General features: G+C 49.9%; 1 protein-coding gene across 1 annotated transcript; it reads right to left on the reverse strand.

Moving 5' to 3' along the window:
* Positions 1-8,907: 8,907 nt before the first annotated feature.
* Positions 8,908-16,027, reverse strand: CHST12 (carbohydrate sulfotransferase 12). Its single transcript, XM_062503495.1, has 2 exons — positions 15,956-16,027; positions 8,908-10,654 (listed from the first exon to the last, which is right to left on the reverse strand). Exon 2 carries the CDS (start codon positions 10,557-10,559, stop codon positions 9,309-9,311), a length of 1,251 nt encoding a protein of 416 aa, XP_062359479.1. The 5' UTR covers positions 10,560-10,654; positions 15,956-16,027; the 3' UTR covers positions 8,908-9,308.
* Positions 16,028-16,520: the final 493 nt, after the last annotated feature.

Raw genomic sequence — 16,520 nt, forward strand, 5'->3', positions numbered from 1 at the left:
CTGTGTGTTCCTGCACTATGTGGCATCCCTGCAAGGAGAAAGTCAGAATATTTTAACAAAAATATTCCAGCAAAGAATCCATTTCTGGCAACTAAGCTGTATTGGAAATTTCCTTCCAATCGGCATGGCCAAAAAAACCAAACCAGCTAACAGTGACAGCAGCAGCCTAATCTATACTGAAAGCTTTTTCCTGAATATTGGAGGAAAAAACAAAGAGAGAAAAAATAATGCAAACCCACCCCACCCCCCAAAAAACTTGTCCCTCATTGTCTTTTTAGCCTAAAATAATAAGAGCTAAATTTTCACTGGCGTCTCAAATTCAAAGGCAAGCTTTGCAAGCAGGCAGTTTTCTTATTGAAAGTAAAGTGAAAGGCACTGATCCCAAACCTGCAGACTTTCCAAAAGCCAGGAACTGTCTCCAAAGCACATTGACCTTTTGCTAAGCTCTAAAAAATGTAATAAATGCAAAGTGCAACAGCATCTGGAACCTGCCCCGGCATCTTGAATTCACATTCTCACTTGCTGATGAAAGATGCTTTGCTTCTTCTTTTAAACATGTTTGCTCCCAAAAAATCTTGCTGTAGCCTGGAGCCATGGCTGTGCTGAGGGCCTGGGCTCAACCTGACCCAATTTTGGCACATGAAGGGCCCTGGCCACACAGCAGCTTCATCCACAACCTGGTGCTGTGTGGTGGAAGAGTTTGTCTCGGTCTTACAAAAAGAGCCTTTGTTTTCAGGCTGTTCCCAGCACCCTCACCTTTCCCAGGAAAATCTGTGTATGATGCCAAATCAATCCAAGAATTGCTTCTGTCTGGGAGTAAGTGTGGAATAACACTACGAATTTTACTGCCCACCACAGGCTGTATTCTCTCTCCTGTTGCAGCTGGCAGGGCTTTGAAGGAAACTTCATGCGATTTTAAGAATCCAAGGAATCCAGGAAGCTTGAGGCATCTAAAGGAGAAGAGGGAAACCCAACACAATCCCAGTTCCATCATTTTGGGACTGACTCCCAGCCCCACCAGCTGGGGGCTGGATCTGTGCAGTGGAAACCAGAGGGTGCCTGGGTTCACTCTGGGGCTGCTGAGGGCAGCTGGAACAGGGACAAAGCAAACAGGCTCTGGGATGGACAGTCAGAGGGACAGAGGGACATCCACAGCCACCAGCACAGCTTGACTGTCCACACACAGCACCCTGGGGGCTGCACAGCACAAACCACCCTGGGACACAACGGGGGTTTGCTCAGGAGAGCTAACAAGCAAACTGGGTTAATTAAGAGAAATGCCCTAGAATCAGCAATCCGTTGCAACGTGGTAATCGTAACCACAAAAATGATCCTCTGCTGATAGAAAGCAGAATGCCATCACTTACATGTATTTCACTCCATCAAAAATGTGTTTGTTTAAACATTTCACATTTGTTCACCTGCCCAGAACTGTGGATTGGTTCTGACACCTGACTTCACATACACAACATTCACACTCACAGTACATAAAGTGCAGGGGAAGATAATCAAGAAACACAAATCTAGGTCATTGTGACCTGAAGAAAGAGCCTTTATTTGGAAGACCTGCATGCCCAGACTACTACTGGGTAGCTGTGTCATGCCAAGGTGGGTTCCCCACTGTGCACAGCAACACCCAGCACTTGGGAAATGCTTATATACACTCAGTTCACTGATTTATCATTAGCTAAAGGTCACCAAAGGCTTTGTAAAAAGCTTTATCCTCTCAGCATGATCATTCTAGGTGACAAATACTTCTGATTTACCCAAGACACAAAATATACAGAGTCAGAAATCAATAAAGCATGCAAAGGTTGAGGGAAAGAAAACCTGGAGACAGAGAGAAGTGCCCAATAACATGTAAAAGGTCACTGGCACCATCTCTCCAGCACTTCCACCCCCCATGGACATTGTCCTGATTGCAGGGATTGACAGCTGGTAGAGCTGCAAGATTTCCTCCTCCAGCACAGGCAAGAAGAACCTTAGACCACCACTTTTCTTAGTTTGCTCTAAATAACTGTTTGGTCCAAGTCCGAAATGCCCAGCCCCACTCACGAAGACACAGGAATTTCAGATAATCTGTCCCCACATCCTGTGTCAGAAACCCTTGGATTTTGCCTGCTGCATTATATAAGTTTTCACCACTTAATTTTTCAATTATTTCTTTCTCCTCTACTTTGGCCCCTGCTCCCCCCTGGAAAAGCAGACAGGACAGGTCTCCACGCTGCAGCAGATGGCACCTGATTTCTCAGCAGCCCCTCAGCATCTACCCACTCCACAGAATCCCCTTTTTATTTAGAGATGCCCTCCACTCCCCCCACCCTTTTCATCCTTCAGAAACACATCCCCAGCCCTGCTCTGCTCCCTGCTGACCATTCTTTTGGCCACCACTGCCTTTTTAACACATCTTCTTGGCTCTTCTCTGTCCCCTGCACTCCTCCCATGTTTTCCACAGAGACCTGTGTAGTATCCAAACAAAACAAGAGTCAGTCCCAATGGCATTTTGTTCCATCCATTTTGAATTCCTACAATGACAGAGAAATAAACACTGAAACTGCAGCTTCTCTGCCACAAAATGTGGCTTTGCCAAAGCTGCGTGTGATCCATCTGCCTGGGGGATAAAACATGGAATTCATGAAGGCACTGCTTGGTGGGTCAGGAAAAGTCTCCCTTATTTGTTGAACACATGGTTTGGGCAAGACTGGGAGTATTTTAGTACTGGCACAGTCTGAAGATGAGAATCTGAGACAAAATTACAAACCCCTTCATCAGGTGAAAAGAACCAGCCCTCCTAATGGCATCTCAGCTGGCTGAGCACACTCTGTTCAAGGATGCCCAGCATTTCCCCAGATGAAGAAAGACATTTTGTTCAGAGTGATGGTACTCTCTGTGCCTCCTCCTCCTCTTCTGGAAGGCAGCCAGGAGCAGAGCAGGATGGTGAGCTGAGACCTCTGCATTTCTGTGGCAGAGTTTTGCTCATGGACCCATATGAGCCCTTGAGCTGTCCAAAGCATATATACTTCTTGAATCAACACAGTTCTCATGCCAACAGCTTCCAGATCAACCCCATGGTAAAACGTGCCTGGGTTGAGGCAGTTTTGCATGGCTTTCACTGCCAGCACTCTATCCCAACACTCCCACCCAGGTCACTGCTCCTCCTGGAGAGCTCCACATCTCCTGTGGACACAGCTCAGATGCAGGAGCTCTCCAAAAAACAGGTGTCTACCACTCCCCCTTTATGGAGGACAAACAGGAGGCAGCTTGAGGAACTCACCAAAGGGCTCACAGCTACAATTAACATCACTGATAATTAGATACATGCTCCTTGGCTCTGTCTCACAGTTTGAGGAGGAAAACACGCTCCATTGCATGAGTCTTTGGGTTCACATCATTCCTTGCAAGGGAAATTCCTGCTGCCCTGCATCCCACCAGAGCCTGGGGGTCACCGTCTCTCTCCAAATGCAATGGGCCAGCTCAAGACCTCACGGCACAGATGGCAAAGACATGGATACATGAAAAGACAGATATAAAAGGCAATAGTGCTGAAGTATAAACAGTGAGAAAAGACTGATGAACAGCCACATTTACTTGCCCTGCTTCCCCTCTGGGCAAGTCTGCTAAAATCACTGCAGTATTCTCCATTAGCACCCGGTGTGACTCTTGGGGGCGTCCTGGGCAGGGCTAAGAGTTGGACTTGATGATCCTTGCAGGCTTCTTCCAACTCAGGATAGCCTATGATTCTGTGTTTTTCAAAATCACCTCCTTCTGTGAGGTTTTCCTGAGCCTTCAGCATTCAGTGGCAGCAATTAATTTTCCAGCCTCAGAGACAGACTCACCTGCAGCACAGGTTGCACAAAAAAAAAAAAGTTCCTGCTGAGTACAGGAGCCACGCTGTGGGTTTGGGTGGTGCTTTGCTCATCACCTCGCAGGGCATCCGTGACGGGAGCTGCTGCTGAGAGCGGCGGGAGGAGATGGACTCCTGCCGCAGGAGGCAGACAGCGGCGTCTGTCGGAGCCCAGAACTCACAACGGGGTTCAGAACGGGCCACTGCGGAGCGGCCGCACGCCCTGGCTCCCCTGGGACCTCGCACAGACACGGCAGCGAGGAGAGCCTCAGGCAGCGCCGCCGGCTGCCAAGCATCTCTTCCATCCCTGCACGGGGCTCTCCAGCATCCATTCCATCCCTGCACGGGGCTCTCCAGCATCCCTCCCGTCCCTGCACGGGGCTCTCCAGCATCCATTCCATCCCTGCACGGGGCTCTCCAGCATCCCTCCCGTCCCTGCACGGGGCTCTCCAGCATCCATTCCATCCCTGCACGGGGCTCTCCAGCATCCATTCCATCCCTGCACGGGGCTCTCCAGCATCCATTCCATCCCTGCACGGGGCTCTCCAGCATCCCTCCCGTCCCTGCACGGGGCTCTCTAGCATCCATTCCATCCCTGCACGGGGCTCTCCAGCATCCATTCCATCCCTGCACGGGGCTCTCCAGCATCCATTCCATCCCTGCACGGGGCTCTCCAGCATCCATTCCATCCCTGCACGGGGCTCTCCAGCATCCCTCCCGTCCCTGCACGGGGCTCTCCAGCATCCATTCCATCCCTGCACGGGGCTCTCCAGCATCCCTCCCGTCCCTGCACGGGGCTCTCCAGCATCCATTCCATCCCTGCACGGGGCTCTCCAGCATCCATTCCATCCCTGCACGGGGCTCTCCAGCATCCCTCCCGTCCCTGTACGGGGCTCTCCAGCATCCATTCCATCCCTGCACGGGGCTCTCCAGCATCCCTCCCGTCCCTGCACGGGGCTCTCCCACACCACTCCCAGCATGGCTTGGCACTCCGCCACAGCCCCCAGGGTAAATGCTCCCTAAGTCCTGCAAGGACAGACCTCGGCCTGCACAGTCTGAGCTCGATCCCCAATTTGATTGAATCAAGGACAGAGAAGAGCTGCACTCCAGCTCCAGAACCATCACCACCCATCCTCCCCATCTCTTTCCCAAACAGCTGGGCATCAATGGCTTTATTAAAGTCTGCTTTATTTATCCCTCTTGCCCTTGCCTAGAGGGTTTATGAGCAAGACCAGGGTGGGCAAGCCCTTAAATTAAAGCAACACGACTTTCTTTTGAGCCACCACACCCTCGCTGGCACCGCTGTGCACCACAGCCCAGCAGCACCCTGCCAAGTCACCGGTTTTCCCCTGCTGGCGCTGCGAAGGTCCAGCTTACATAAGAAGGAACAAACTGGCTTTTCTTCACCACCCTTTCAATGCTGCCATTCATCCCCTGCCCTCCATCCTCCCTGTGCCACCTTGAAGGATGCAAAACACACCGCCAAAATATTTCATCTCACATGTTGTCCCGAGGTGAATGTTGTCAGTGGTTGACGAGTCTATATTTTTGTCCCCCTAAACACCAGCAAATTAAAGGGTTAAGGCAAAAAATACTGACATGCAAAGGTACCCATGTATTAAAGACACTCCTACCCTGACAAAGTCATGTCAGTGCTCAAAAAACAAGGAGTTCTGACCTGACAGCCCTTTCCTGGAGGACACAGGGGCTGCAAAGCCAGGTCACATGCATCCCACTCCACCAGAGAATCTGGCATCAAACAGCGAGGGACCAAATCTGTTCAATGGTTGTGTAAAGATTTTGGCTCCAATGCTGAGCAAGCACTAAAGCTGGTTTCAGTTCTACCCAGCTAGAAACATCTTGGTCAAACCCCAGGTTATTTTTGCATCTGCACATCAGTTCTGCCTCGTTAGAGGCTCCGTGCTGTCTTTGGCCAAGTGGTCAACCCCAGGGAAAAGCAAACCAAGAGGGGAACAGGACACAACTTTGCAGGCTGAGCATGAAATGACAAAGCCAGGTTTATTCAGACACAAATATTGCTTACTTCAAAGCATTTTCCACTCCTCATGAAACTGATACTAGCATCATAACCATCTACATTCCAGTATTTTTAGCCCTCTTCTGACTTCAGGCCAGCATTCTGCCTGCCATTATTTGTCAAATACCAAATTCCAACTCCTTTACGAAACCAGGAGGGAAGGAAGCATGGCTGGTTGAACTCCTTGTTCTTCTCCCCACCACATACACACTTTCACATTATGAGAACAGAGCAAGAAACCCACAAAAAAATGCACATTTCCAAAGCCAGAGGCTACATCCCAGTTTTGGCAACCCAGTGGTCTTACCACAAAGCTCAGAGCTGCCTGGATCCCCTTTGACTTCTTAACAATACATTCACAGTGGTAGCAGGGTGGGGAAGAAGGGCTTCAAAAGGGAGAAGCAGCAAGGAACAAGTTATTTTGAATCCAGAAGCCAACCACTGCAACATGAACACTCCCCATTGGAGTTTTACTGCTCCTCCCGGGACAGGCTTTGAAGCGTGGCAATGGAAAATGAGGAGAGAGCCAACAGCACCCAGCACACTGGTTTGGGACAGTTCTGCAAGCTCTAAAATGTCTAAGATATCAATACCGCCTGGACTTGGTGAGGTGAAAGAGGAAAAAGTAGAGAAGACAGTGGCCTCATGCTGTCCGTACATTCTCCTGCCTGTAGCTCCCAGGGAGGCTGATGAAGCCATTGGGATGGAGGCAGCTTGCTCAGCCTCACACATGGGGTGTTTTGGACCTCAGTGTAATGCAAGCTTGGTGTTAGCACATAAAGCTGGAATTTACTCACTTCATCCAGCTTTGGATGTGGAAAGAGAAATCAGTGTGTTCCAAGTCTCCCCTGTCTAGTCAGTGTCAGCAAGGGAAAGGAGCCTTGGAAAAACCTTTTTCTTCTATTGTTGTTAAAACACAATGCAGCCACATGGAGAGAATACACTGTCACACCACATGGAGCAGCTGCTGGGCAGGTTTTGCAGCCATTTTGCATCTTTTCTGCCCATTGGACAACCAGGGGCAGTTTTGCACTGCAAAAACTGGTAACGCTCTGCAAGCAGTTCCTCCCCTGCCCTGGATGACTGCAAGTCAGTGACCTTGAGAAGATGTTCCTGGGACAGGTTAGGGCCATGAATCACAGGACAAGTGTGGCTGGGGAAGCAGCAGCTGGTATGCAGGGTGGCACTGGGATCCAGCAGCCAAGCACTGCTCAGAGGTGCAGGAAGAGAGAAGACCAGATCAGGAGGTCCAGGGAAGCAGGTGGTGGGAAGCTCACACGGCATCTGTGCTGCAGCCTCAGCCCCCCATGCCTGTACATACTAAACATCAATTACATGGAAATTAAAAGAGGAAAAAATAAACACTTGGAAAAGACAAGAGATGAAAACATCCACAGTGTGTTTTTTGAAGAGCGGGATGAACCCACCCTGAAGAAATGTAAATGTAGCAGGAATCAAGAGACTCCCGGGATTACTCATTATAGGAGACGAGACTCTATATCTTTCTGTTTTGCAGCAATTAACTGTTAACTGGGGAAAAAAATGAATAGATCAACACTTCTCTATTATTAGTTTTAAATAATGACTCAGAAACAGACACTTCCTTTTTTCCCCAAGCTAAGAAGAGCAAAGCACCAAGACCCTGACAACAGCTTCGGGCTCATTTAAACTGCAGATTTATCTGCAGAAATTATGGGAGAGTGGTGTGAATACAAGGAGAAACAAACTCTTTGTTCTAACTACCAGCAATTACCTCTCATTTATAGGTTAAAAAGCTTGACACAGCATATTTTTTAGGAAGAGCATGGAGTGCCTAGATGTACTTGTGCAGAAATTGGGGAAGTGAGGAGAGACAGAGGAAAAGAAAGTCACGCCTGCTGATAGCCTTGGAGAGAAACTAAGTAAAAGGCCAATACAATGAAGTCTCCCCAAAACACAGAGCTGTCTCCCGAGGCCTGACCCTGGACCTTAATCACCAATACTATCCACAGTCCAGGGAAATAATTAAACATTTCAGCTCTGAAAGAGCTGCCTGCCTAATCTGCTAAGCAAACAGTTTTTGCAGAGCAATTCAGAGAGAGAAAGAGAAGCAGATTCAGCTGATGAGACACAAAAAGTCTCTAAAGGCATTAATTTCCTTTGGGAAGCAGCCCACATGCTCCCAGCACAATGGGAACCATCACTCCTGCAGCAGGTCCCAGCAAGGCAGATGATCAAATCTGCATCAGCCATTTGGAATAAGCAGAAAGGCAGCAGATGAGGATGTGGTGTCACGAGCAGTAGCTGAAATGCTTAAAACAGAAAAATTTTGAGTCCACCTTGATATCTGCTTATTGAAGGAAACCTTTTGGATCTTCTTCTCCCAGGGCTAAGCATCTGCATTCCTGCCACGTTCCCTTAAAGCATGCACAGGGATGATGAGGACATAGCACAGTTCTCAAGGGACTTGCACTGCATGCAGCCATGAGCAGGACTTGGAGCAGCACACCACCAGGGCCTGGTCAGCTCGCCCATCCTGGAGCACACTCGGCCCACCCTGGCTGGCCACAACCCCTAGGAGCTTGAGCACCCACCTGGAATGGAACCAATCACAGGAACACTCCACACTGACAAGGTAGATGGACTGCACCTCAGCTTTGTCAACAACAGAGCCCCGCAGTACTTTACCAGAAGGTCAGGCAGTGCAGAGGTGCTGGGTTGGCCACCTGGACATCCCAAAACACCCCACAGGACTTGTCACTGCTTCCAGTACCATTTCCTTCCTGTGACCCTGGTGTCACACTTCACACCTGTGAGCAGTGTGAGTCACCAGAGTCCTTCCATGTGTTCTTCCAGGCCTTTTTGGCAGAGTCAGACACAGATCCATCCTGTGCCTCGAGCCCATCTTGCAGTGATCACCAGCAGACCCGGCACTATCAACATTCCAGCCCCCAGAGAGACCCAAGTTCTCTGCAAACCTTGGACCTCTGAAACAGAAGCCCTGAGACAACACACAGAGGCAGGTACATAATTTCTTGGGGTTTTCTTTTACCTTTTTGCTTTATTCCTTCCCTTCCTTTGTCACAACATAAGCTTTGTTTTAAATATCTTAAATATATTAATTTTTAAAAAGTATTAATAAAAAGCTACTGAAGGACACAATTGGCAGAGTGACCAAGGGCAGCGACCCATTGCAAAGTATGGGGACATTTTAAAAAATAGAAAACAAATGATAACCCAAAAAAATGGCATTTTTTGCATATGCACAGATGGCTGGAATATCCTGGACTCTGGCATTATTGCAAAAATGGAAGGGGAAGCAGTAGAAAAAATAAATTCCGTTGTACCAACTTGCATTGGGAAAGGAGTTAAGGGCAAAAAATGAGGAGGATTTAAACATTTTTGGTATTGCAGATGTTCCCTCCCACACCCACTGCCCAATCACTTTCAGTCTTTAAGCAAGTTTTCTGGCTTGGGGTAGCCAAAGAGTACAAAATCTGCTTCATAAAGCTTGTAGAGCTGCTGCCTCCAAGCCAGTGGGATTTTGGCAAACCAGTTATCTTCCCAGCTGCTGGCAGTCCTGTTCCGGTAGCTGGGTGGGAAGCGAAGCAGCCTGTCCACTTTGAGAAGCTGCAATAAATAAGCAGCATCCTCATCCAGTGTCTCCAGCTTCCCAATGAAATCATAGTCTATCTGGCACGGATGGCACAGACGGTAAACCTGCCTCCAGTGCTCATTGAAAGGGGCCATCTTCTCTGTCCTGGGATCCAGCAAGTACTGGATGAAGTCAGAAAAGGAGACTTTGAGGCCTGCCCCGAAGGCCTCGCTAACAGAGGTGGGAAGGTTGGTGTGGTTGGAGTAGAGCTTTAGCATGGGGATGGCGAAACGCCGGTAGAAATCCTCATTCTCCAGCTCGAATTTGCTGCGAAAGGCAGAGATGAGGCGGACAAAGGGGTCTCGTACAAAGAGGAACTTGGTGTATTTCTTCAGCTTGATCTTCATCAGGTGCCGGGAGAACTTCCCGTAGCGGCGCCAGAATTTGTTGAACGTCAGGTGGGTGCTGGTGTTGTGGACGTGCTCCCGGGGGATATCCAGAGGGTTCCGGTAGGGCACCCCCTGGTCCAGCAGGCTCTCACTCAGCACGATCATCACACGTTTCCAGTTGGTGCAGGCCACCTTGGGCACGTAGCAGTAGATGACGCCGTGGCGGTCATCCACAATCAGGTGGTTGAGCTCGTAGTTTGGAATGTCATCGAAGGAGCGCTCCTTGGTGGGGAAGGTGAAGCTGGAATTGGCACAAAACTCCCGCAGTGTTCTCTGCCTCTCTACCTGCAGCTTCTCTTGGTCCAAGCTGTTCCTGTCCTTGTGTGTAGACCAGTCGTAGCCCCGCACGTTCTCCTCCAAGTTACTTAGCACAGGCTTGTTGGAACCCTGGACGAGAAGCTGCTCTGTCTTTCGGGGAATAGAGCTGTTCTGTTTCAGGCTCGAACTAAGTAGCTTTGCCAAAAATTCATCTACATCTGGCAAGCTTTCCCAGTCCTCACCTGCCACGATGGCTCCTGGGGAGCGTGGTCTGGAGAAGGACGTGTGCAGGTAGAAGTGAGCCGTGCCCACGTTGTCCCAGTACACAATAATCAGGAGGATCATGAAGATGGAGACCAGCACCACAGACAGACGGAGGAGCCGTGCTTTGGTCATTCTGACACCTACTGTGGTAGCTGGCTTTCACCTGGATTCACCTCTGGCTTGCAGAGTGAAGCTTGGGATCCAGCATGGTGCTGCAGAGCAGGAGCCTGGAAAGGTATGAGGAAAGAAAATTCAGCTAAACCCTTAATCCTTCTGGTTTAGAGAGAGTGACCTGGCACAATCAAAACTTGTGGGGCTGACCATCTCCATTTCCACATGGGGAGAGCTGTGAGAGGTATCCAACTCTGTGGAAAAGAGCTGGCCAGCCACACATAATGTGGGGTGATTTTATCAGTTTCATAGAAATCATGGCTTTTTATCAGTCCCAAGTTTCTGGAGTTAGGTGATGTCAAGAGAAGCTCTGTTTAAATTTTACAAAATTCATGAACTATAATTATTTCAAGCCTAGAGCTTACAGAGGCAAGTTTGAGAGTATTAAAATATACAACCATACACAGCCAATTACCTTTCAGATCTCCTTGATTTTTATACTGTCTAACACACAAGAAAGAAGCCGCAATCCATGATTTCAGCTTTGGGTATCACACTGTGGTCTCATCTCTGCATGAAGGTGCTCTGTGCTGAAAACAAATTCCTTACTGGAGTTATGAATACAAGGCTGAAGGTGCCACTGCTTCGGTGGCTAAAGCAAGTCCCTGCTGAGAGAACATCACTGACCTGAACACACCATCCTATCTACTCTGTGTGAAGGCACCCAATATGTGTTATCTCCATAACCTTTCTTGGCAGCTATTTTATTTTGCCAGGAACAAAGATTACACAAACAGTTCTCCTACAACCTCCCCACAATTGGATACGGCCTTGATAAGAGCCACACATCAGTAAAAATCTAAAGGAGAGATTAACTGAATGATTTTGGAAATTAATTTTTGGAAATTGGTAAATCTGGGTTCATGCCCAGACACTGCTGAGTCAGGACCTCTTTTCCTGCTTTACTGTAATTTATATTTCTATCACACTCAACACTAACAACTCTTGATCACCAAAGATAGAAGAGAAATCACTGTTGAAGGGGAAGCTCAGATCATCTGTTCTGAGGGGTACAGCAGGTTTGGTTATTTTGCTTCAACAAACCCCATTTTTCCACTGCTGTCTGCTTTCCATGACTCCCAGCCCCTTTCTTCCTGCAAGACCCTCAGGGAACACCCATCTCCCCACCAGGCTGCATGCTTTCTGGCCGAAGGCTCTGTGCAGAGGCAGGCTGGCAAGCCAGCCCTGATCTCTCCCCAAGCCAGTAAGAAGCCAGTGCTTACAGCCAGGCAAGAGCAACACAGCAAAGTGAGGAGATACAAGTAGTTACTGCCATGTTCTCCACCCCTCCAAGCATAGTCCAGGCTCTGATTGTAAATACAGAGCAGCACCTACAGATAAAAAACAAGAGCTGTCCTTTCCACAGACATCCCAAGTCTTTCCAATGACGTCAGAACAAACCCTGCAAGCACCAGCATTGAAAAAAAAGCCACTTCAGGGCAAGCTGCCCTGAAAAGATTTTTTAAATGAAGGCTGGGTGTCTCTTCTTCCCAAAACACAGAGGTTGCTCCCCAGACAATTCATACCACCCTTAAACAGCGTCAACCCCACCCTTCACAGAGATGCAGAAGAGTCCAGAGATGCAAAAGTGCTGAGCTCTGTCATTCCCAGGGAAAAGGTGCTCAGCACCTCTGAAGCTCACTACAGCCTTGCAGTGAATGACTTGGTAAAATGTCCCCTGCATGGCTGTGCTTGTGTCCTGGGATGAAGGGTTTTAACAACCAAAGTCCAGGTTTCAAACATTAAACAAGAATTTAGCAACAAAGAGGAATAAGACCAGATACTGTTACACGTCAAAGTATTAGGTCAGCTTGTCCCAAGACACAAACCACATATCCAAAGGCTTATGGTTTCTCCACCCTGGTGTATTTATTTACAATTTGAAAGTAGGGAGAGTCAGCAATTCAGCAGAGCTGTAGCCTAACACAAGTCTTTGCACTGCAAAGCCAAAAAGTGCCCTTTCCTGAAGCCAGGTTCTCATTCTGCCTGCAAAGAGGAGCTGGAGGAACTGAAGACATAACGTTTTACACTCTGCAGAGCAAGAAGCAGATATTACTCAGCAGTAATTCTCCCTGTTTAGCTAGTCAAGACTGAGGATGGAGCAGATCTGAGAAGAAACACCCAGCAACATCAGCAGAGAGCTAAAGAAGGGGCAAATTACATATGTGCGTCAGCACTTCAGACCAAGCATCCGAGTCCAGCAGCAGAAGATAATGGAGGGACACTGCCAAGCCTCCTGCTTGGCACACTCCTGGGTTTGAGTTTTGCCCAAATCTGTTCTTGCTTTTGATCCTGTTTAGCTGCTCAGGGCAGGGACTGCTTCCTATTCTGGATGAATAGGGTGCCCACTGCGCACAGAATCCCAGCACGCTGTGCTTCCAGCACTGCTTGAGACCTCAGGGCTGGCTGGAATGCAGCATGCCTGGAAAGCTGCACGGAGCATCCTTTTCTGCTGTCCCCATACCCAGCAGCTTCCACAGCCCCGGGCAGCACAGCAGCCTCCCAGCATTCCTGCAAAGCTGTCCCAGCCAGCCATGGACAGATCACCCTCCTGGCAGCAGTGACAGGGGCAGACTGGACACTGTGTGTGGCACTCACATTCCTGGGGCAAACAGAAAGAGGGATCTTCACCAAAGCCACCCCACAATGCAGCTTTACCAAGTGCACCCCAAGGGCTCCAGCCTGCTTTCCAGGACACGGCACGCAGGCCTGCCAGAGAGTTTGGCTCTTCCAAGACACACACACAGCAGCAAGCAGCACAGAATCAGAAAGACTCCACTTCCATTAACTCTATCAGTGCCAGAGAGGAACCCTGGAAAAGAGCAGTAAGACAGCTTAATGCCCCCTCAGAAGGAAAACGCTGCAGAAAACAAGAGTTGCTCTATTGATTATGATCCATCCCCTTCCTGAGCACTTCATAAAGCACAAATTAGAGGTCTTTGTGCACATTAGAGGGAACATGCCTCTGTCCTCCCCTTGCCGGAATCAAAAGGAAAAGCTTCCAGAAAGAGCCAAGAATTTGCATTCAAGTTCAACCCAAAGCCACCAGCCAACAGGAACATGCACCAGGATCCACACAAAGCTGCCTCTGTGACACGGTGCTGGCAAACTGGAAAGTGGACCAAGTGCTATAATCATCCTACAGAGTCCCCTGAGCAGCCATCCCGTGACCATCTCCAACCTGAACCTGGCCTGCGTGTGAACCAAGAACTTTTCTCCCCATCCCAGGCCAGAGAAAGACACTGAGGTATGAGGTCACTGGTCCCATGACATGTCAAGCCCCCTGCTGTATCAAACAAGCACCTCTCAAACTCTCATTTAACACCAGAAAGGGGGGGATGTGTCCCCGGCACTCCTATTGCAAAAGCTGTTGCAGATGCAACTCCTTGGGGGTTTGGAAACTGTGTTTCCAACTTCACAGCCCGGTTGTAACTGTTTGTTCTTAGGACAGATAAGAACTTAAGCAATGTGTGTCTCTTTTTTTCTGCTCCTCTTGGCTTTGTGCAACAACTACATTCTCTTCCAGCCCCTCCGCAAAAGAAAGTAACTCCAGCCCACTTATAGGAGCAGTAAGGCCTACAGAAAATAAAGCAGCTTACAAAAAGGCAGGTGCCAGACACAGGGGACAATAAACCCTCTCTATGAACAGCAGTGGTTTTGAAAGAAATGTGCCTCCAAAGGCTTGGGTGCAGACCCCTTCTCTTCTTGCTTTGGGTTTCCCCGGAACCAAGCACCACCTCAACTCCTCCAGTGCCCACTTGATCTAACATGAGAGGATACAGGATTTCAGACAGCTTACTTGGATTTTGCCTGCTTAGAATGACAGAAAGAAGTGGAGTAAGAACCTTAAAAAAACACATAACCCTCCACCAAATTCAAATGGATATTTTCCCTTGGGGCACTTCACCAGGGATCACTAGACTCATGTAGCCCTCTATACTTACGTATCATGGTACACTCACCCTAAGCAGTTATGCTTAGGGAATCAGCAACCTCTAGAAAAATAGGACAAATTTCATCTCCTAAAGGTGCAGGAAAATGAGCTCCCACCAGTCAAAGCAGACTGTACCAAGAAACAAATTTCATGCACTTGGCTGTAACTCAATACATTGTTTCTGTCCAACCTCCCAAAAGTCTAGCACCCTTTGCAGAGCAAGGAAGTTTTAACTCATGGAACTACATTAATACTTACATTAGTATCAATGTACACCAGAAGCAAAAAACAGGGCTGCTTTTCATGTTGCACCACGACTTAGCCCATACATGTTAGAAACCAGCAGAACATCCTAATCTACAGTTTGCCAGCACCTTGCCCGCCACTGCTGCCAAAAAGCCTGGTTTCTACAGGCTTGGCAGCACTTGTCACCCCTTTTTTTATATCCATACTTAGAAGTTGTCACAATTTCTTAAATTTTAGGAGGAAACTCCCAAAACACAACACACATCCTGTTCATCCATTAGTTTTGTCACAAACTTCCAGCACATGCACTGGAAAATCCCCGGCTTTACAATCACAGGAAGCACCTCAGGCAGCCCGGGCCAACAACACCCGGGGACATTTGTTGTGTGTCAACCCTGACATCGGCTGCAGTCACCTTACAAACACCTGGCTCCGGCAGGTTTTGGCCTCAGCTCTGCAGAGAAGTTTTGCACGTGAAGTTGAGGCTGGGAGAAGAGAGGTTTTGGCCGGATCCCCGCGGAGCAGCGCCGGGAGCCGGGCTGTGCCATCGGGAGGTGGCTGCATCCCAGCATCTCTCCCGCAGCCGCTCATCCCCCGGTCCCAGCAGCGGCTGCACAGCGCACGGCAGGGCTGCACCAGCCTCAGGCCCAGCACCGGGGCTGGAGGGAGCCACAGAATCATTAAGGTTGGAAAAGACCTCCAGGATCGAGCCCCACGACCAACCTAACGCTGTCAGGTCCAACACCAAACCGTGACCCCAAGTGCCACATCTCCATCTACCTCCGAGGGACGGTGACACCATCACCTCTCCGGGCAGCTCGTGGCTGTTTCCTCTTCTTCTGTCTTTTGCTACCTGGGCAAAAAATACCGACACCCACCTGTCTACAACCTCCTTCCAGGTAGAGAGCGATGAGGTGCCCCCCCGGTCCTCCTTTAATCCAGGCTAAACCTCCCCAGCTCCCTGGGGAGCTTCCAGCCGGGAAGGTGTTGCGTGTGTGGAGAAGGGGAGCTGCCCCGCAGAGCTCCCCCGCGTCCCGAGCCTTACCTGGCACCGGGGAGAGCGCAGGACAGGCGCGCTCATAACCGGGAGCTGGCCCGGCCCCGGGGCGGCACCTCCTCAGAGAGCCCCGCCCGGCCCCTCGGACAACCCCCGAGCCCTGTCCGGCCCCACGCTCACCTCCCTCCCGGGCACCACAGCCTTCGCTTTCTTCCCTTTCCCTTCTCCTTCTTCCTCCTCCTCCTCCTCCCGCCGCGCTCCCGGTACCGCCTCTCGCGAGACGCCGCGCGCGGGGGTCCCCGCGGGGCCGCGCAGGCGCCGCTCCGCCCGCCAGGGGGCGGCCCCGGCGCTGTGCCCGCCCTCGCCTGAGGGAGCGCAGGGGGGGCGGGAGCGGGGCGGGCCCGACAGCGCTGGGGAGCGCTGGAACCCGCCCAGCGTGAGGGGAAACGGCCGTAAACTGAAACGCGCCGTTCGCCTCGACGTGTGGAAGAACTGCTTCCTATGGAGGGTGTGGAGTCTCCCTCTCTGGAGATATCCCAAATCCGCCCGGACGCGTTCCTGTGTCACCTGCTGTGGGTGACCCTTCTGTGACTAGGTGATCTTCAGAGGTCCCTCCCAACCCTGAAAATTCTGTGATTCTTTAAAAATTTAACTTAAAGCTCAGTTTTAAATTGATGACGTTACCATACTGTAACGCTGTGTGGGTATTTAATGTCCCTGAAGCTCGGGTGGCCAGCAGTCATCG

This window comes from Cinclus cinclus, chromosome 16 (assembly GCF_963662255.1).
Source record: "Cinclus cinclus chromosome 16, bCinCin1.1, whole genome shotgun sequence".
Classification (NCBI taxonomy): domain Eukaryota; kingdom Metazoa; phylum Chordata; class Aves; order Passeriformes; family Cinclidae; genus Cinclus; species Cinclus cinclus.

Bases quoted from the DNA above. Each gene is read 5' to 3' on its own strand.
- CHST12 (XM_062503495.1), bottom strand. From the start codon at position 10,559: ATGACCAAAGCACGGCTCCTCCGTCTGTCTGTGGTGCTGGTCTCCATC.